The sequence below is a fragment of the Barbus barbus genome (assembly GCF_936440315.1).
Source record: "Barbus barbus genome assembly, chromosome: 39".
Taxonomy (NCBI): domain Eukaryota; kingdom Metazoa; phylum Chordata; class Actinopteri; order Cypriniformes; family Cyprinidae; genus Barbus; species Barbus barbus.
In genome coordinates, this window is record NC_136717.1 from 4794558 (window position 1) to 4817357 (window position 22800).

The 22800-nt window shown below is 37.8% G+C and overlaps 1 protein-coding gene across 1 annotated transcript; it reads left to right on the forward strand.

Annotated features, from left to right (window-relative positions):
- Nucleotides 1-519: 519 nt before the first annotated feature.
- On the forward strand, nt 520-22797 carry LOC306858518 (uncharacterized protein). The gene is made up of 19 exons (XM_079399083.1): nt 520-1058; nt 1498-1809; nt 1917-2219; nt 2311-2373; nt 3261-3338; nt 3448-3492; nt 3626-3706; nt 3822-3865; nt 8508-8577; nt 9609-9920; nt 10028-10330; nt 11830-11892; nt 12050-12118; nt 18168-18245; nt 18734-18781; nt 18938-19021; nt 19313-19341; nt 19493-19561; nt 19744-22797. Exons 1-19 carry the CDS (start codon nt 998-1000, stop codon nt 19852-19854), a joined length of 2223 nt encoding a protein of 740 aa, XP_079255209.1. The 5' UTR covers nt 520-997; the 3' UTR covers nt 19855-22797.
- Nucleotides 22798-22800: the final 3 nt, after the last annotated feature.

Sequence of the window (22800 nt, forward strand, 5' to 3'; positions counted from 1 at the left end):
AATGTTTTTGTAGTCATCTTATATTTTTGAGAGCTGGGGGATGGTTGAGTTATTGAAGTTAATGTGTTAACAGCATGTTTGATTTGAATAGATACAGTTATACTGTATCGATTTATTTCAGTGCACTTCTGAAAATAGCAGTGTTTCTATTGGGGATTGCCCCACTGAATGCTGGTTAATAGTTACTGACCACTGCAGGTGGTCTCTTGTCAGGGAGTCAGAGGCATCATATTGAGTTTGACCGTTTATTGCACAAGAGTTGACCATTTACACATGTAGCGTATTTGAGGTGGTTTCTGAAATAAACAGAAATACATATTCATTGTCTAAATATAATCACCGACTCTTATCACAAACTCTATAATAAACAACTTTGTAAAGTGCACTGAGATATGGAATATAAACTGAGAAATATATCAGCAATATCTCTGTGAGAATAAGAATCTGCAATGATTACAAAAACAATGGAATATAACTTATAGAAATGAGACTGTATCATTAATAGACGTTAGTAATAATGGTCGTTGTAAGGTATTATCACCCTGAAAATGTTACACTTAAATGTAATAAAGTTGTAAACAAACAATGCACATCGCGATGCTAGCAGGGCTAACAGGATCAGGAAGTGTAATTGCTGGAAAAAAAGATAAAACCAGCCTAAACTGGTTAGCTGGTCTTAGCTGGTTTAAGATGGAAGTAGCTGGTTTTAGCTGGTCTCCCAACCTGACCAGCTGAAGAAGTGGCCAAAACCCCTTTAAAACCAGCCTGATGACCAGCCAACCAGCTTAAGATGGTTTTATTTTTTATTTTTTTAGCAGATTATACTCAGAAAGATCGCTATATTTATAGATACTTCTTTATCACACATATAGTGTGAGTGAAATGCAACGGTCAGTTGGTGAGATCAGAGGAAGTTAACACCCACAGGATGAGCTGAGGATGTTTAAAGGAAGAGATGTAACTATAGACTGAAAAGAAAGACTGACAGAAACAGAAAATGGCTGATAAGTGTCACATGTGTCTGCTGGGACTGATCCTTCTCTCTGCACTTCTCACAGGTAAAGACACCTGTTTATGATATATTAGATATTATAAAAGATCTGTATAATGTGAAGATCAATTCAAATTAATTTTAGTTCATTCATTAACCATTATAAAGCACAATTGTAACAAAAAAAGTTTGTTTTTACTGTAATTTATTTATTTTATCATCATCATCTCACAATATGGATCTGCATCCAAAATGATTTTTGCAACCAAACATTTCCTGTAATTTCTTGAATAAATAAATGATAAAAAATAAAAAGACGTGCATCTTACAACAAATGTGGAAGCTAAATGGCAAAAGAAAAGAAATGTTTACGGCCATATTACCTTCCCCTCTGCCACTATGGTAGTCCAACCCGGGTTATATTATAATACGAGTTTATTTAAACTGTATTTCATAATCGAGTCATTAACTCATATTAATATTAGTACTATTATTATTATTTGTAGGTACCAGTGGAGTGGATGAGACTCATGTATTCTGCAGTTCTGGTGAAAATGTCCGTCTGTCCTGTAATAATGCTCTTTCTGGCTGCACATCAACTACATGGACCTATAGCAGACATTCAGAGACAGATGAACTGAGTGCTGGAGGGATAAAGAGGACTGACAGAGAGAGACATGAGAGACTGAGTCTGGGCTCTGACTGCTCTCTGAACATCAAGAAAGTCACAAAAGAAGATTGTGGATTTTACTCCTGCCAACAATATGTGAATGGAAATCGAACATCTGATGCACCTGTTTATCTGCATGTTCTTCATGGTCAGTGTTTCTGTGAATATTATGATTATATGTTGAATTAAACAGTAATATTGTCGCTGAAAAGACTGGAATCAGTCGTGTAATCTCTGTCTGATTCTCTGTTTCAGTCTCTTCATCATCCTCACAGTCTGAGATCAGATCAGGCCGCTCTGTGACTCTCTCCTGTCAGTTATATTATGATAGAGTCTCTTGTGATTATTTGGTTGGTGCTGAGGGTATTGATCTGATCTGGGTAAATCAGGCTGGTGTGAAACTGACAGACTCCAGATTTCAGATCTCCTCCTCAGGACAGTGTAACAGCTCTCTGACTACAACACTCCTGAATGAAGATCACAACAGAGAGTGGAGATGTCAGGTTACACAGAGAAATCAACTCAAGACCTCAGTCACATATACTGTCAAGTATCCAGGTAAATGATTTATATTAACAATTAATTGTCAGTAATTTAAATATGATTGTAGTCTATAACGTATCTGAACATTCATCTTTTACTGCTCCAGACGAAACAAAGACACCGTCTCCAGTCACCAGCTCTAAATCAACTGCAGCTCCTACACAACCAGGTACATAATCAGCTGTTAAGATGAATATTTTCTGTTAACTGAAGACCTCAGACACATATACTGACAAGTATCCAGCTAATAAACTACATTTTTTTAACCCCTTAACTGTCACAAGTTTACTTCAATATATTATGATTAAATCCTAATCTAATCGTGACAAACTATATATCGTTGAAAAGGTCTAAGACTCCTAAATAGATATTTTACCACTGTGTGTTGTTAAAAATTGTGTAGGAACAGTAATAGATTAATTTATGACAAGAGTGCACCTCAAAACATATACATCATAACAGAAGTTCTGACCTTTCTCACAAAAACATATTCTGTTTACTTTTTCCCCTATCATGTTTTAGTAATCATCATACATTATATATCATTTGAAAGCTTAAAACCTCAAATTTCATCCTGCGTAAACCATTTTCAAATCGGACATTGCATTACCATGGAAACGGTACTTTAGGATATTTTAGCAGGCTCCTCCTCTTTAGTGGGGGTGTCGTATTACAAAATGTATTACGGTCTTTTAGAATCAAAACTTTTCATAATCTTGACAAAATACATATCGTTGGAAAGGTCTGAGTGTCAAGATTCCATAATGTTTAGAGAGAAATTCATACATTTGTGACAGAAAAATGCATAAAAAAAATCAATGGAGTTTGGATGGCAGCCGGTGGATATTTGTGGTAAAACATGTGCCTTTGAACAACTGCAAAATATTAGCTAATTCTTTTTAATTTAATGCGTGACAAATAAACACCATCTAACCTCACTTTTATACATTTATGTCTGTCTGTGTGAGCTATACCTGCCTGAGTCTTACTTGCAGCTGTTAGTATATTTGGGGGAAATAATGAATTAATTATGTTCTGAACATTCATCTTCTGCAGGTCTAATGGATTCAACACTGATTCCAGTCAGCAGCTCAAACTCAAGCCAAACTACAGCAGCAGCTCCAACAAAACAAGGTCCATGATCACTGACACACTTCATCAGTCTCTCACTTCTCTCTGTTTATGATGAAATAATGCAGTTTAGCCAAATGAGGATAGAATCTTTATGTCTTGTCTGACACAGCATCAGAACCTGTGGTCTATATGAATGCTGGATCATTAATCAGAGGTATGGAATGGCTTGGCACTGAAACTATCAGTGAATGTATAAATGGTTTGTCAATAATTGTTCATTATTCATAAGCAATACACAGATTCATTCTCTTCTTTCTCTCTGTTCTCTCCACACATCTTTCCTGCAGTGATTGTGATTATTGTTGAGATGGCAGTGTTTGCTGCTCCTACTGTGATTCTTCTTCAGATCGTCTGTGTGAGAAGAGCTGGTGAGTTTTGAACATCACAGAACCTGAGGATTCACATCGATCTCTAACAAACTGAATCAAGACAGTGAAAAAAAGTCAGTAAATTGTTTTTAATCGATTAATTTAATTTATTTAGGAAGGAAGACCTCTCACCACCAAAAGGAAATAGAGATGTCTACAGTATTACAATGAAATGCCTTCAATAAATATACTGTAAATATTACAGCAAGATTTATTTGAATGTTTATGGACATTATAGATATTTGCATAAAGCTTTGAATGTAATTTTCCAGACAGGTACCTTAATAAACGTATGGTTATTTACACAGGAATCATAATATAAATGGTAATCTTATTTTAATCTTTAAAATCAATTTAATTTATAAAAAGAAATTAAATGTTTTAATAATCCAGTTCAGTGATTCTCAAAGTGTGGTAATCACTAAATTAAATAAATTAATGTTTATGTTTTATTTTATTTTTTTACATTTAAATACAGTGCAGTTTTTATTTAACTTTTAGGTAAAACACATTTAAATTGAATCATTTAAGTTTTTTATTCACCTGTTTGTAAGCACAGTGCAGTGTTAATGTTCAAACTGTGTATTTACAATTTTAAAGTGGCTGACAACAATAAATATTCTTATTAGGAATAAAACTGCCTTGTTATTGAACTATGCTGAATTGGGATTACTACGCTACTGTATTTTAATGTTGGTCATTTAGAGCCCTCGGATTTGATGAAAAATATCTTAATTTGTTTTCCGAAAGAAGAACAAAGGTCTTACGAGTTTGGGACAACAGGAGGGCAACGTGTTTTAAACCCATAACCATAAAAAATATATCAAATAAAAATGTAACTGCCCAAACCTCTAAATATTTCCTCCATTCAAACGTTTTTTTAGATTATTTCACCTTAGCTGTGCTAGGTTGGTTTATATTTTTAATTTATATATTTTATAATTTGAATTAAGGTTTAAGTTTAGAAATCTTCTGTAGATTTACATGAATAAAATGTTTGATGTTCAATATGGAACTGACTAGTCATGATATAATTAGCTTATTTTGCACACTGATTTCCTCTTGGTCTTATGTATTTGCATGATCAATTGTGATTGGTCTCTTCCACTGTAAAAAAAAAAAAAAAAAAAAAGTGTTCGCCTACAATAAGCAAACCTCATCAGTGCCTCTTAGTGGTGGATATAATTTATTACAGTATGTCTGATATATAAAGAAACAGGAAAAGGATTATTCAGTACAGCTTTATTGTTGTGAATTAAGACAATACACGGGTACAAATAATGAGGAGTGAAACTAAGGAGTGAAATACAATGATTACATGTGAGAGAACTAATGATTTGACTGTGAAACACTGAGAAGAGAACTGGGTATTATTCTGTTGATGTTGCAGAGAAATGTTCATAAAGAGATGCTGAGGAAAAGCCAGCAATATATGATCATTTAGGCACTTTTATCTGCTTTTTAATGGCTGTAACGTCATGTCACTGTCTTCAGCTGGTGTGCCCTAGACGGCCATCAGAGGACACTGTTTTTGTGTGAGCACATGGCTTTTTGTGGTGTGTTTGCATGGCCAGATTTATGCATAGGCATTCTAGGCACGTGCCAATGCTCGCTCGTCCAGGGGAGGCCCAAACATAATGAAGAGAGATATATATTCTATGGGCAATCTATAACAGTAAAGAACCAAACCCCCAGAAGACAAATATAACAACCAACAGGGTAAAAATGACAAACTATTTCCATGTTTTCCACCTTTTTTTTTTACAGAATTTGAGCTTCTTTCTCCCGTTCTCATTCTCAGACGCACACACGCGGACAGAAACTTGTTGTCAGCGCTGCCCTGCGAATTTATCAATAAAATAGTTTCGCAGCTGAAAAGCCACATGATATTTCTTAGTAGCGAGGTTCTTGAAGCACTTTGACTTAAAGATTCAGTATTAGTAGAGAAGCTCCTTCTGAACACTGGCAAGACGCACAGACGCAGGTATTTTCACGCGCTTCATTTCTCTCTCTCTCTAATAACTGCATTAGCCTGCATATCAATAGCACAAGTCTCTGTAGTCTAAAATGACATTTTGGAATTTGCAACAGAAGGTTTGGGATGAAGAATTACACACACGAGATATCAGGATGGAAACATGACAGATGTCTTGAAATAAATCATCTGAACAATGTCTTGAGGTGGTTGTGACTCCAGGCCGTTAAAATTCTTAGAGAAATAAAGCACTCCCGAAGTGGTAATATGGCCACTTAAGCCGCCTATTAATGGAACGGTTCTCAAAGAAAGAACTATATTCGATCTGAACCTTGCTTATTACAATAGAAAACACTGTATCAGTTTCAGGTGATTACGAAATATTTTTGTTTGCTGGGGTGGTAATATTGTATATTAATAAGGAAGGAGGGCCCAAAAATTAGTTTTGCATGTCACAATAAAAGGTAAATCCAGCCCTGTGTGTTTGTTTGGTGCCATGTGCTCTCTCCTGTCTATTGTCTGACTCCACCCATCTTGTGCTCTCTCCTGTCTATTGTCTGACTCCGCCCATCTTGTGCTCTCTCCTGTCTATTGTCTGACTCCGCCCATCTTGTGCTCTCTCCTGTCTATTGTCTGACTCCGCCCATCTTGTGCTCTCTCCTGTCTATTGTCTGACTCCGCCCATCTTGTGCTCTCTCCTGTCTATTGTCTGACTCCGCCCATCTTGTGCTCTCTCCTGTCTATTGTCTGACTCCGCCCATCTTGTGCTCTCTCCTGTCTATTGTGCTCTCTCCTGTCTATTGTCTGACTCCGCCCATCTTGTGCTCTCTCCTGTCTATTGTCTGACTCCGCCCATCTTGTGCTCTCTCCTGTCTATTGTCTGACTCCGCCCATCTTGTGCTCTCTCCTGTCTATTGTGCTCTCTCCTGTCTATTGTCTGACTCCGCCCATCTTGTGCTCTCTCCTGTCTATTGTCTGACTCCGCCCATCTTGTGCTCTCTCCTGTCTATTGTCTGACTCCGCCCATATTGTTACCTCATTATTGTTCAGCTTTTTGCTTTTGTCAAGGCAATTTTTTTTTCTTTTCTTTTTTCTAATTAAACACCCTTTTGTGAAGGCCTGCCCAATCTAACTATTAGTCAAATTAATTCATAATAGTTTAGCCGTAAATGAAATTATCCACATGATGACCTTTCACCTGACGATCTCATCCGGGACGATCCCTCACGTTCAGACACCTTTAGGATGCCTTCAATAATGTCCGCGGTTGCCGGTAAGTGGAGTTCTCAGCGGAGCGTATGCTTGTAAATATTATTGTGTAAGATATCAGAGACTGAATCAGACAAAGTGAAGAGGCGATCAGAACATTGAAACCCGAGGAGCTGGAATTCAGAGAGGCTCCAAGAAACAGGACGTCAGAAATCTAGTTTGAAGCAAGCAATCTAACCAGCAAGCCTCTTTCACAAAATAGCTTGCAACATTGAGACAAAAGAACACTTATTGATAGTTCCAATTCAGGAAAGAGACTGTCAGGTTTGGGGCAAGGAATCAAGACTGATGTTCACATGTAAACCTGTGATAGGAAATCACGAGCCACAGACTCTCTTGGGCAGGTCTCCACACATAGAAGACGGACCAAACCAAAATTCCTTTGTCTAAAGAACACGCCTTCGTTCACCATAGAACTATACAAAGACTTTCTTTTTCATATGCACATAAAATCATCCTAAATGGACATTTTTATGCAGAACCCCACATATGATTTGAATATCCTTGTTTTAATCACTCATTGTGTATGTCTTGTTTTTAATCATTATTGAATAGCTGAAGGATTAATATTCATGTTTAGTATGTACGAGTTAAAAAATTCATGCTTTAAATGTTTCTTCCAATCAATTCTTTGTCAAATGCATCATAGTCTTGTTATAGAAATCATGTTCAAAAGGTATACTTTGCAAGAGCCTGTAAAGTTCGGACCTCTGACTGAACAGATAACAAGTTGATTTATGATTTGGGTGGAGACACAAAGCAACTCCCCAAGCAAGGACAGTATCTAATTGGTCAAGACATGCAGATGGGACGGTCTGAAAGCAGAGTTTAAAAACTCAGGACATCCATAAAACTCTCTCTTACTCTCTTTTCCACTTTTGCCACCGCGGGCTGCTCTTTGAGCGTGCTCTGGCCCACGTGCCATAATGAGAAGGAAAACAACTTAGTCTCATTAAATTTTTTTATTTTTTTACTTTAGTTCTTGTCTTTCCGTGGAGTTTCGTGTGTTAATGTAAGTTTGCTACAAAGTCCAGCTCCGACTGCACTCGCTTCAAACTTCGACCAGACCAACTCCACATCCTCAGCCAATGCCCAAGACCTCACTTCAAAGACTACTGAACTTCCAGCCAATCACTTCGGGAAAACCCCCGGACACAAAAAACGAAAAAACGAGGACACAAAGGAAACCCGTAACACAGGCAATGCAAGCAAGTAACGCCTCCAAGTTCTGAATTGGTGACTTTAATATAAATCTTAGCCTCATTGAGAAACTCAAAGCGAGGGTTAAATAAGTGATTGATGGTTGTTCAGGTCGATGCAATAGCACATATTGCTGTAAACTTTGGGATTTCACATTTTCATTCTCTTAAACTCGTCCTTTCCTTCCTTTCTCTCTTTCTGCAACGTGTGAATGTGTGAATGCTTGTGTTCATGTGTTAGATTAGTTTATGTCTTAGGTTTATATAGTGCGAGGTCAGTTGGTGAGATCAGAGGAAGTTAACACCCACACGATGAGCTGAGAATGTTTAAAGGAAGACTGTAAATATAGACTGACAGAAACAGAAAATGGCTGATAAGTGTCACATGTGTCTGCTGGGACTGATCCTTCTCTCTGCACTTCTCACAGGTAAAGACACCCGTTTATGATCTATTAGATAAAAGATGTGTGTGATGTGAACAACCATCTATCTATCTATCTATCTATCTATCCAAACAATTTAATTTAATTACACTGACAGTGTCCGGAGTTTGAATATGCACAATTTTATCATTAAGTTATCTCAGAGTCATGTGGTGTAAATATTATTTTATTCTTTAATGCAAATTTAGAATTGTGCATATACTGCTGTCACATTCAAAAGTATCTTAAAAGTATTATAAAGTGAACTCTGCGGTATTCCTGAAATCAGGTCATGTGACGCCTGGGATAGTTTAAGTGAACAGATAATTCAACTTTTGACTCCTAAAACTGAAATATCTTTCAGGATATGCAGCTACAGCAACCCTTTCTCTGAACACAACTGGTTCTAGGATGAGTTTACTTTAGAGGTATTCAGCACATGTGTCTCCCGTTAATGAGGGCCCAGCTGACGTGACTGATGCCACATATTATATGTTTTTATATACAATGTCTTTTAATTATAAAGAACAACTCTAACAAAGCAATTCTTATTTATTTTATTATCATCTCACAATATGGATCTGCATTCAAAAGGATTTTTGCAACTCTACATTTTCTGTAATTTCTAGAATAAATAATAATATAATAAACAACGTCATACATCTTACCTTATAACAAATGTGAAAGCTAAATGGCAAAAAAAAAGAATAATAAAAAAAAAAGTTTATGGCCATATTACCATTAATTGTTTATATTCAATCAGTCTTTCTTTAATTTATATATTTAGCATCAAATAAACCACACAATAGTTTTCAAAGTAATAAAACTAATAAAAGAAATAAGGTTGAGTTATTCAGCAGAGATTTTGGGGTTTGTAGTGTGAGATAACTTTGCTTTCTGCATTACTGCCCTGAGCTCATATCAGTTTACTCTGATTGCTTCATTTTCTGCTTAAAACAGGACAAAAAGACTTTATTTGAACTGTATTTCATAATAAAGTCATTAAGCCATATTATTATTGTTATTATTATTTGTAGGTACCAGTGGAGTTGATGAGACTCGTGTGTTCTGCAGTTCTGGTGAAAATGTCCGTCTGTCCTGTAATAATACTCTTTCTGGCTGCACATCAACTACATGGATCTATAGCGGACATTCAGAGACAGATGAACTGATTACTGGAGGGATAAAGAGGACTGACAGAGAGAGACATGAGAGAATGAGTCTGGGCTCTGACTGCTCTCTGAACATCAAGAAAGTCACAAAAGAAGATGGTGGATTTTACTCCTGCCAACAATATGTGAATGGAAATCGAACATCTGATGCACCTGTTTATCTGCATGTTCTTCATGGTCAGTGTTTCTGTGAATATTATGATTATATGTTGAATTAAACAGTAATATTGTCGCTGAAAAGACTGGAATCAGTCGTGTAATCTCTGTCTGATTCTCTGTTTCAGTCTCTTCATCATCCTCACAGTCTGAGATCAGATCAGGCCGCTCTGTGACTCTCTCCTGTCAGTTATATCATGATGGAGTCTCTTGTGATTATTTGGTTGGTGCTGAGGGTATTGATCTGATCTGGGTAAATCAGGCTGGTGTGAAACTGACAGACTCCAGATTTCAGATCTCCTCCTCAGGACAGTGTAACAGCTCTCTGACTACAACACTCCTGAATGAAGATCACAACAGAGAGTGGAGATGTCAGGTTACACAGAGAAATCAACTAAAGACCTCAGTCACATATACTGTCAAGTATCCAGGTAAATGATTTATATTAACAGTTAATCAGTGTTGGGCAGTAGAGTCGCTACAAGTAGTGATGCTACTAGTTTAGCTACATTTCTCAGGAGTGTGGTGGTAGCGTCGCTGTTTTCTGAATCAAATAGCTTTTCAATAGCGAAGCTCTATTTTTGATCAAGTAACGTCAACAAAAACTAACGTTACATTTTCCAAAGCATTTCTGAAACTCAAGCTCAGCTAAGGATCGCTGATCCTGGATCAGTAAAAGTGACGCCACTAAACCTCGTAAGTCCATTGGCTTCTCAAACTGTCAGTCAAACCTCATTATTCCTCCCGCCTCTCTCGTGAATGAAGTGCGGCGCACAGTTTAGAGTATCTCAGCTTGTTTGTTTGGTAAATAAAGAACTGTTGATTGAATAAGTACAGCGTTTTCTTTCCTCGAGAAACACTATATTTATAAAGGCTAAAGTTATTTTGTTTATAAGGAGCAGAGAAGAAGAGTGTCTTATATCATTTTGTTGTCGAGTCACAGCCAAATAGCTTGTGCGAAGCGCTGAATATTTTATAATATCATATTTTGGCCAAATAATGTAAAATGAAAACGTAAATGCGATGCACGTACTGCCTCTGATGTGGCGATATAATGACGGGGGGGGGGGGGGGGGGGGGGGGGGGCATGCTGGTCAAAAACTTTGTTGATTTTAATATAATGACACATGCACCGATGCAAATAATCGTAGCCTATCTGTAGGCCTATACATTTATATGGTAACACAATGCAATAAGATTTCATTACATAACATGAGTGAAAAATGGACAATTTATTACACCTATTTATTAATACTTTTTAATGTTAGTTAAGGAAAATACATTAGTTCACAGTGCATTAACTAATGTTAACAAACACAACTTTTGATTTTAATAATGCATTAGTAAATGTTGAAATTAAGATTAAGATAAATGCTGCAGAAATATTGTTCATTCTTAGTTCATGTTAACTACACTAGTTAATTATTGAACCTTATAGTTAAATGTATCTGTATATAATAAAGCCACAACACCAACTACCAATAGGAGGGTTCCGGCCTACAGCAAACATTTCTTTTGCTTATGTCACAATATAAGGTAAATCCGGCCCTGTACATGATACTGATTTTTGTTGACAAATTGGTTTGAAACAGTTATTGAATAAACAATTAACCTGAAATATTATGCCTATATATCTGCTTGACTGACAGTTTTATTGATCACTGAGAGAGCATTGACTTGGTATGATGTTGGTTCAATATAAAAATTATTAAAAAAAAAATAGCTTAGATGTAGTAAACTACTTTTGCCATGTTACTGTAGCTTAGCTTGCTACATTTCCCAGGGCTGTAGCTTTAGTGTAGTGAAGCTTCATTTAATTTAGCTCACTACATTTTCCAAGTAGCTTTCCCAACACTGCAATTAATTATCAGTAATTTAAATATGATTGTAGTCTATAACGTATCTGAACATTCATCTTTTACTGCTCCAGCCGAAACAAAGCCTCCGTCTCCAGTCACCAGCTCTAAATCAACTGCAGCTCCTACACAACCAGGTACATAATCAGCTGTTAAGATGAAGGTTTACTGTTAACTCAAGACCTCAGACACATATACTGTCAAGTATCCAAGTAAATGATTTATATTAACAATTAATTATCAGTAATTTAAATATGATTGTAGTCTATAACGTATCTGAACATTCATCTTCAGCTCCGACCGAAACAAAGCCTCCGTCTCCAGTCACCAGCTCTAAATCAACTGCAGCTCCTACACAACCAGGTACATAATCAGCTGTTAAGATGAAGGTTTACTGTTAACTCAAGACCACAGTCACATATACTGACAAGTATTCAGCTAATAAACTACATTTCTTTAATCAGTTTCAGAAGAATATCTGATACAGAGACATGACATGATGATTAATAATTTGATTCATTCACGATCAGCTGAAGGTTTATAGGCTGCAGCTCACTCTCATATAATAAGAGGTGCTCAGTAGTTAAGTATTTCTACTTTACTCTAGTAAATTACAGTATCAATACTCTATTAAAGTGTTTTAAAGTTTTTCTATGGAAAAGTTTTACTTCACTACATTCATAATGTCATACTTTATAATGCACTACATATATATATATATATATATATATATATATATATATATATATATATATTACCTTTAATACTTAAGAACATTAAACATAGTACTTTCATGTACTCAAGTAAATCTTTGATAAATGTAAGAAAGTAATAGATTTCTATGCAAAATGATATTTAATATGAAAAGTAGTGCAATAAAAAGTACAATATTATTGTTTGGAACGCTGTGAAGTTAAATATATATTTTTTAAAGAAAACACTGATAAAGTACAGACACTTGAAAAGAGAACTTTTAAAGCAGAGTAAAAATACTTCATTACTGCATATATAATAGAAGCATAAATAACTCTGTAAATGCTGATAAGTGAACACAAACTGAATGTCATGTGATGCAATAATTAGAATCAGAATCAGAAAGAGCTTTATTGCCAAGTGTGTTTGCACACACAAGGAATTTGTCTTGGTGTTATGAGCTTCCAGTACAGAAAGTACAAACATAGTGCAGACAACATATAATTAAGGTAATAAAGAACTAGAGTTGAGCCGGATACTCGGCTGAAACGAGTATCCGGTACGGATAAAGCACTTTTGCCGAGTACGAGTATCATACGAGTAATACGAGTCAATATCTGTGCTCGGTTTGAATAAAAATGATCATTGGGTAGCTGACTGTGTCTGCGTTCTGTGATAGGCTAGTCACAGCGCCCCTCCCCTACACACATACAGATTTATTGTGTTGCTGTGTCCCGCTCTGCTCACTAGGGGTGTGCGATACTGCAAATTTTGGTATCGATCCGATACCAAGTAAATACAGGGCCAGTATCACCGATACCGATTCCGATACTTGTCATGTAAAAAAACATAAATTTAAATGACCAACAACAATTAAAAAAAATTAACAATACTAATGTTGATATGACTAATATTATATTCACCTTAAAGCTACGTGGATATTATTTGCCTTTCTAAAAGGACTTTGCAGGCAGAGGAGCCCAGAATATGAAATCAATAAACAGTTTCATGTTAAGTATTTTCCTCCCAAAGAAAAGAGTTATAAAAATAATGTCGCTTAATAAATTAAGAACGTAATATTAAAAGACAAAACTCTGTATACACCTTATTAATGTTGCAAACTAGATATACAAGTAAGCAGATGTGCCCAGAATATGAAAGCAACGCTCAAAGTTTTCACATTATGTATTTTCCTCCCATAAAAAAACATTATAAAGAAAAGTTTAACGTAAGTGGCTTATTGAATGAAGACATTGATATGAAAAACAACTATTAAACCATAACTTGTTTATTATTGAAAGGATTTTAGTATGTTATGTACGAACTGTATTTTCTGTTTGTTTTATACATACTGTAATATTTATTTGTTATTATCGCAATAAAACAAAACTATTGATATAAAACTATATGATATGAAAAGGCCAAATTCGGTATAGTTTATAAAAATATATAGGCCTACTATGCATGTACAGGTAAGCAGATGAACCCAGAACATGAATGCAACATGTTGAATTTAATTTTCTCTAATTGCAATATAAAAACATTTAATATGGTGCAATTAATGAATGGAGGAAGACAGTGATAAAGACCAAATAAATAAATAAAAACTAAATTCGGTATACAGCTTGTTAATAAAATATAATATGTTGCAAGCAGCTGAGACAAGAATATATATGCAAACATGCTAAACAACATGTTAAGCATTTTACTCCCATAGAAAACCATTATAATGAAAATTTAAAGATTAAGAAATAATTTTAAAAAGCTAAACTCAGTCCACACCTTACAGTGATACTGTATAAAAAGGACAAATTCGGTATACAGGTATAATATGTACTATGTGAAGGATTTCCTTCCTCCCCTTTTCATTTTGTTTGTAGCTCGGAGTTCCGTTCCATCTCTCACTGTATCCGCTCGCGCTCGGAGCCGCTGAGTCACGTGATGGCATGACAACCAAACACAGCGTAGCAGGGGAGGAGCAGCAATGTTTGCATAAGAGATGTGAAAAGAGCGGCATATGCACCCAGACATGTCTATATTGTATTATATATGTATTAGCAATGTTATTACGTGTATAGGAGAAAAAATTAACCTAAAGTATCGATCTTATCAGGCTAGTATCGATCCGATACCAATACCAACGTTGGTATCGATACTATCGATATTAGGATCGATACGCCCACCCCTACTGCTCACTCACACACAGAACACTGAGAAGAGAACAGCGCGCTCTCTCTCTCCCTCAGTCACTCGGGTTCGCGGGTTTTTTCCGTTAAAGTTTAGGGTTTCTTCAGCTTTGTTTTTTACTTTGGTTTGTAGTACTTACTTATTAACCAGTAGAGTTTTGGTAAACGTGGGGTTTGTTCAGACGTGGTGCTTGGTAGAATGTGACTCGCGTCTCTGTCTGTCGGAGATTATTATTTTTTTTTTTACATACCGGTTAAAGCCCCGCCCATTTCCAGGTTAAATCCCGCCCACTTACTAGTTAGGCCCCGCCCAGTCCGAGTACAGCTACAGATAATTCATATGGTTAACAGATACAGATACAGATAATGCTGTACTCGCTCATCCCTATAAAGAACACTAATGAAGAGAATATACAATAATTAAGAATAAAAATAGTAATAAAAATAAAAATATACAGAAAAGAGACATGACCATAGACAGAACTGTGAACATGCATGTGTCCTATGTACAGATGAAGGTTTGATGGGTTATTTACAGATGTACAGTACCGGGGTGTGTTATGTGTTGTTCAGGTGGGATACGGCCTGGGGGAAAAAACTGTTCTTGTTTCTGGCTGTTCTGGTGCTCAGTGATCTGTAGCGCCGGCCAGAGGGCAACAGTACAAAGAGAGAGTGAGCTGGGTGTGAGGGGTCCAGAGTGACTTTCTTAGCCCTTTTCCTCACTCTGGAGGTGTAAAGTTCTTGGAGGCTGGGCAGAGGGGCACCGATAATTCTCTCAGCAGTCCTAACTGTCCGTTGTAGTCTTCTGATGTCTGTTTTGGTAGCTGAACCAAACCAAACAGTTATAGAAGAACATAGGACAGACTCGATGATTGCAGAGTAGAACTGTTTCAGCAACTCCTGAGGCAGGTTTAATTTCCTTAGCTGGCGGAGGAAATACAGCCTCTGCTGGGCCTTTTTCGCAATAGAGTCAATGTGATTGTCCCACTTCAGGTCCTGGGAGATGGTGGTTCCCAGGAATCTGAATGACTCTACTGAAGTCACGGTGCTGTTCATGATGGTGAGTGGGGGGAGAGCAGGGGGGTTTCTCCTGAAGTCCACTATCATCTCCACAGTTTTGAGCGTGTTCAGCTCCAGGTTGTTAAGAATGCACCAGACAGCCAGCTGCTCAACTTCCTGTCTGTAAGCAGACTCGTCACCGTCCTTGATGAGGCCTATGACTGTAGTGTCATCCGCAAACTTCAGGAGCTTGACAGAGGGGTCCTTTGATGTGCAGTCATTCGTGTAGAGGGAGAAGAGCAGTGGGGAGAGAACGCAACCCTGAGGGGCGCCAGTGCTGATGGTGAGAGTCCTGGATGTGAGTTTGCCCAGCCTCACTAGCTGCTGCCTGTCTGTCAGGAAGCTGGTGATCCACTGACAGATGGAGGAGGGCACAGAGAGCTGTCTCAGTTTGTCTGAGAGAAGGTCAGGTATGATGGTATTGAAGGCCGAGCTGAAGTCCACAAATAAGATCCTTGCATAATTCCCAGGTTTGTCGAGGTGTTGCAGGATGTAATGCAGTCCCATATTGACAACGTCATCCACAGACCTGTTTGCTCTATAGGCAAACTGAAGAGGATCCAGCAAGGGTCTAGTGATGTCCTTCAGGTAGGCCAGGACCAGTCTCTCAAGTGACTTCATGACCACAGACGTGAGTGCGACAGGTCTGTAGTCATTAAGTCCAGTGATTTTGGGCTTTTTGGGGACGGGAATGATGGTGGAGCGTTTGAAGCAGCAGGGAACTTCACACAACTCCAGAGATCTGTTGAAGATTTGTGTAAAGATGGGGGCCAATTGGTCAGCACAGACTTTTAGACAGGCAGGTGAAATACCGTCTGGTCCTGAAGCTTTCCTAGATTTCTGTTTTCTGAAGACCCGGTTCACATCCTCTACACAGACTTTAAACGCAGGTAGAATGGTGGGGGAGGGAGTAAGGGCGGTTGCAGGGGGGGAAGGTGAATGTGTGAAGTGCAGATCAGAGCGGGTGCTGGGTGTCAGTCTGGCCTTTTCAAATCTGCAGTAAAACACATTGAGATCGTCAGCCAGTTGTTGATTCTCCACAGACTGTGGGGGTAGTGTCTTGTACATGGTGATGTTCCTCAGACCAGTCCATACTGACGCCGGATCGTTGGCTGAAAGTTATTTTTTCAACTTCTCAGAGTAGTTCTTTTTAGCCACTCTGATCTCCTTTGTTAGTCTGTTCCTGGCCTGGTTATACAAGATTTTATCCCCACTTCTGTAAGCGTCCTCTTTGGCCTGACGAAGCTGTTTGAGTTTCCCAGTAAACCACGGTTTATCATTATTGAATGATAAGAATGTCCTGGTGGGGATGCATACATCCTCACAGAAACTGATATATGATGTTACAGTCTCTGTGAGCTCATCCAGATCGGTGGCAGCGGCTTCAAAAACACTCCAATCAGTGAGGTCAAAACAAGCTTTTAAATCTTGCTCTGCTTCATTAGTCCATCTCTTAACAGTTCTTAATACAGGCTTAGAAGATTTGAGTTTTTGCCTATAGGTCGGTATGAGATGAACCAAACAGTGATCAGAGAGCCCCAGAGCTGCCCGTGGGACAGAGTGATATGCATCTTTAATTATTGTGTAACAATGATCCAATATATTACTGTCTCTGGTGGGACATGTAACGTGCTGTCTGTATTTTGGCAGTTCGCGGGAGAGATTTGCTTTATTAAAATCTCCAAGAATGATTAAAAAAGAGTCCGGGTACCTTTGCTCTGTTTCAGATATTTGTTCGGCCAGCTGTTGCATCGCGGCGCTCACGCACGCGTCCGGAGGCACGTACACATTCACGAGAATGAAGGAGGAAAACTCTCGGGGTGAATAGAACGGCTTACAGTTTATGAAGAAGGCCTCCAAATTAGGAGAACACATCTTCTTCAGAGTTGTTACATCTGAACACCAACCTTCATTTATGTAGAAACATAGTCCACCACCTCTCGTTTTCCCCATTAGCTCCGTGATGCGGTCTGATCTGAACAGCTGATATCCCAGCAAATGAAGCATGTTATCGGGATGTTTTCACTAACATGTTGGGATGTTTTCACTAACATCGGGATGTTTTGTTAGGAAGGGATCGGAGATTCGCTAGATGAATGCTTGGGAGCGCAGTTCGGAAGCCGTGTTCGCGGAGTTTAACCAGCGTGCCGGCGCGCTTCCCTCTTTTCCGTCTGAGCGCGCGTTTGGCTAGGACCGCTGCCCCTCCGACCAAAACATCCAACAAAGCGTCTGAATAATCAAAAACCGGAAAAAAAAATTGTCCGGTGTGTGTTGCCTTATGTCCAGTAGTTCGTCTCTGGTAAAACTGACAGTAAGAGAATGACTAAACACAGAACAAACAAACAAAAACAACAAAAGTAAGGGAGCGTTCCACACCACAGCAGCCATACGCGGCGCCATCTTGATACATTACGTATGACGATATGATATTAATGTTCAACAGTATGATTCATCTGAACATTCATCTTCTGTAGGTCTAATGGATTCAACACTGATTCCAGTCAGCAGCTCAAACTCAAGCCAAACTACAGCAGCAGCTCCAACAAAACAAGGTCCATGATCACTGACACACTTCATCAGTCTCTCACTTCAGTGGTTTGCACTTGCTCTCACAAACTGTATCATTACACCTGCTTCTGCAAAGCAACACAGATTTAGTCAGATTTGTGAAGAGAATGTAGTCCAGGGTCTTTTGATAGACATGCATCATTAGTCATGTCCGTAAGAATTTCTAGTACAGTGTGTTATCTGTAGTTCTACCTTTCATGAATCATCAACATTAAACAGATCACTTGTAACATACAAGGCATGATCCAGCTTCCAGATGTAAATATGTATTTCTGCTGATAAAACTTGATCCATTTCTGCAGGAGGCTTTAAACAGTTCCTGTAATTAAGCAGACTATCTGAGGCTATGAGGCCGTTAAAAAAGCTATAATAATAATAACAATGAAACAATTTGAAAGTCATACAGTGCTAAAATGTATTTGATAAAATATGGTGCATCAGATTCAGAACTAAAATCTTCCACCTTATACAGATATAAAGACTACACAAGCCAAAGAGACACCTCCAGCTGCACAGCCAGGTATTTATATGTCTTACTCACTTACAGTAGATTTGATATTCACATAAGGTTTTTTTTTTGTAGACTCTAAGTTTGATGATACATGTGGCAACTTTTTGAGCAGTTTTGCCAGGCAAAATATATATATAGTATACTATAGTGTAGTGTCTCCCTCAGTGATTGCTGGGATTGTTGTTGCTGCTGTGTTGGCTGTTCTGATTACTGCTGCTATTCTTTGGGTGATTCATAAAAAAAGAGCTGGTGAGTTTTCTGAGTTTACAGGTATTATAACAGACAAGCATTTCTAAATATCTGACTTAAAGGATTTACAGACAGGCAAATCAGTTTCAGTTTTATCACAGAAATGTATTAAGATGTGATGTTCAATATGTGGTGATATCAAACGTTTGGCTTGAGTGAACAGTAATCAATGAACTAACAAGAAAATGTATGATTTTTTTAGCATTATAATTCTTCTAGACTTTTGTAATTCATTATTTGCATTCTGTGATTTGTTGGTGAGTTATCATAAATATTCCCATTATTTTTCAGATAACAGAAAGGGGACTAATGACTCTGTGGTAAGTATCATAATGCCAGTGACCCATCATGTTGATGCGTTAGATATTATTTTGTCTAACATCACTGCTCCAGGGCAGACTGTCTCAGTTATTAGTCAACTTTTTAAATGCCACATATAACAATAAATATAATGTTTCTGTTAATGTTTAGGAGCAGAAAGATGATGTGACTTATACTGAGGTTGCCACAAACTGTAAAATCAGAGCCAAAAAGAACAAGGTGAGTAAAACACTTCCCTGCTCTTCTGTCGATGCCACTAATGCCATCCACCTTCTCTTAACACCTAAATCAGTTTTATTCTTAGACGCAGGTCCTCTAAATTGTATCTTGAGTTAAGCTCTAACATCATGCTGTAATGATTGTGGGTTAACACTTGCACAATATATGTGATGTTCATTCAGGTTCATGATGAGGATAAAGTGACTTATTCTTCCATCAGAGGAGCAACAGCTGGGCCTCAGGATGACTGCAGTCAACTTTATGCCTCTGTGAACAAGAACCATCACAAATAAATCAAACCGTCATTAATTATACAATTATAGTATCATGTGTAGAGGAATATAAACCTTAAATAATTAACTCCGTAAGATTTCCATTCCAACCACAAAACCCATTGCCTAGACTGCCTAGACTTCCAGTGGATGGACTAAATTGATGAGAGAATATAAAAAATAAAAAAAAACCTTTGACCCCGTTTACACTTGGTATTAAGATGTGCTTTGGTCGATCGGATCCCAAGTCACATACCCGTTAATACCTGCCATTTTAACCCGTCCCAATCTGTCTACTTTCGACCACTTCTGGCCAGATTACCCCCCGTGGTGCTGATTACGTCAAGAGGAGGGTAAATGGGTGGATCCCTCTGTCGGTGTCAAAACACGGGCAGGAGGGCTAAAGTTATTGCGCACTAATATTACGTCTGCTTGTACTCACTGTTGTTTATCAGAAAATAATACTTCTGATTCGGCCCGTCAAAATTTAAATCCCGTCTGATAAGAGCACATCCTTGTATGTCTCGCAATGATTACGTATTAGGTCAGTGGGTGGGGAGTAAGCGGTCTTTTGTGGCTGCTCGAACGCAATGTGTTTTCAACTACCTCTGGAAGTGCTTGAAAGCGGACAAGCTCAAAACCTTTTACACCCCGTTTACACTTGTATTTAGCGTTGCCCACTTGTGATCCAATCGAACAAAACGCATATTAATACCAAGTGTAAACAGGGCCTCAGTTGTGTTCTGAAGATGAATGAAAGTTATACAGATTTGGAACGACATGAGGGCGATGGAAGGATGATAAAAACCATTATTTTTAGGTGAACTGTCCTTTTACCTGTGATTACTAGATTTCAGTTTGGGATGTTTATTAGGTTGGCTTGACAAAGCCAACCTACTGATCTTCTACTTAAGCTTATTATTATTCTTCTTAGCCAAATTTCTGAACGCATCTCCTCCTAGAGCTTTCAAGCTAGAACCACCAAACTCAGCCCAGCTCTTCAGACTGATCTCACTTAGTGTGCTATATCTTTTCTAACTGATCCGACTTATAGTTTTCATAAAAATGAATATTAAAAATCATAAAAATCCCATAGACTTACATTCATGGAATGTTCAGATGAGCCAAGACTATTCAAACTCCAACTGTCAAAATTCAAACGTAAACAAACTGAAGCCCATTAGACTCAATCAGACTTCCCTTCTATGTACTATTTCTAATCCATTCAAACATTTCTAATTAATCTATCTATCCTAGCGACATGCTAATCATGCTAGAAACATACTAACAATATGCTAGAAGCTTGCTAATCATGCTAGCAACCTGCTAGTCACTTGCTAATCATGCTAGAAACATGCTAGCAACATGCTAGTCATGCTAACAACATGTTAGTCACTTGTTTATCATGCTAGCAACATGCTAATCATGCTAGTGACATGCTAGTATCTTGCTAGTGACTTGCTAATCATGCTTTAAACATGCTAGCAACATGCTAATCATGTTAGATTAGTTGACTTTATGCCCATTTGGATCGCACCTAGTCTGGAACCTCACCCTTAAGAACTGAAGTGAAGAGCTCCAGAATTACTTACTCTTGGGATCACTGGAACACACAAGCCTTTCCACCACGTCAAGGTGGCGATCAGGCACCAACTATGATACATGCTAGCAACAATATCTATGTAATCCATCCATCTAAATTTTCAAACTTCAAGCTTTTACAACTGCTTTTAAACTTTTAAACTTTAAGGCTAGGCTTTCTCAAGCCAACCTAAAGTTTGTCTTTACGAACTTTTTTATCTAGTTTCATATTAACGGTCTGTTTTTCAATAAACTAGCCTCTTTATATTAATTCAGGATGATGCATGGATCTGTGTGCTTGCACAAAGTCTAGAAAATCAAGGACAGTTTCTCTCTTAGATCATTCTCATTAAATCATCCAGTTTCTAGAGTCTTTATTGCAGACTAATTAACTTAGTTTATGCTAATTAACAAAATAGGCAAAGACACTTGACGATGTAAGTGTTGATAATATGTAAGAAATAATAATTTGATGTTTGAACCACTTGAGCAGCTGCTTTTACTAAAGCTTGTAACATGTCATGCATTTATTTTTGACAAATGAAATGTCGTACGTAGGGTAAACATACCTATTAAAATATTGATCTCACACAAAAATATTAAATTTTATATTAAACGACAAAAGCATTTCAATTAAGATATACATCATTAAATGCAAAAAGTCTGGCTGTGCTTAAGGAGTACATTTTTGTACCCTTTAAAGAAGAAAAGAAAGTGACGTGACATACGCCCGGGGAGCAGTTGGGGGTTCGGTGCCTTGCTCAAGGGCACCTCAGTCGTGGTATTGAGGGTGGAGAGAGCGCTGGACATTCACTCCCCCCACCTACAATCCCTGCCGGCCCGAGATTCGAACCCGCAACCTTTGGATTACAAGTCTGACTCTCTAACCATTAGGCCACGACTTAAGCACACCCCTGTTCCCATTAAGCTCACATCATATTTTATTTAAAATTCTTGTTTATTTAAAATTCAATCACAAAAAATAAAGATGGTACATGCACAGAATCAAGCTTTACATCAGGTTCATCATTCCTGATCCTGCAGAGACACTTTACTGTAGAGTTCAGTTCCAACTCTAATAAACAAACCTGAATTAACTAATGAGCCTTTTAGCTTTGTTGGATCTAACTTGAACTAAACATTTGATACATTGCACCACTGAAACTAACAGTTGTAAATGGTTTGTAGCAACTATAGCAATATGAAAGGAAAACCACTTAAAGAAGAGGAAATGGCATCATAATGTGTGAGAATTCACAGCCATCAGGCTAAACTGGCTTCAGAGATGACCAGACTGTTCTCTGTGGGTTGAGCAAGTGTGGGAAAACTAACAGAGATCTCACACTCTGTAGTAATGTGTTTTGTATCCTCAGTTCACAGCTTAAA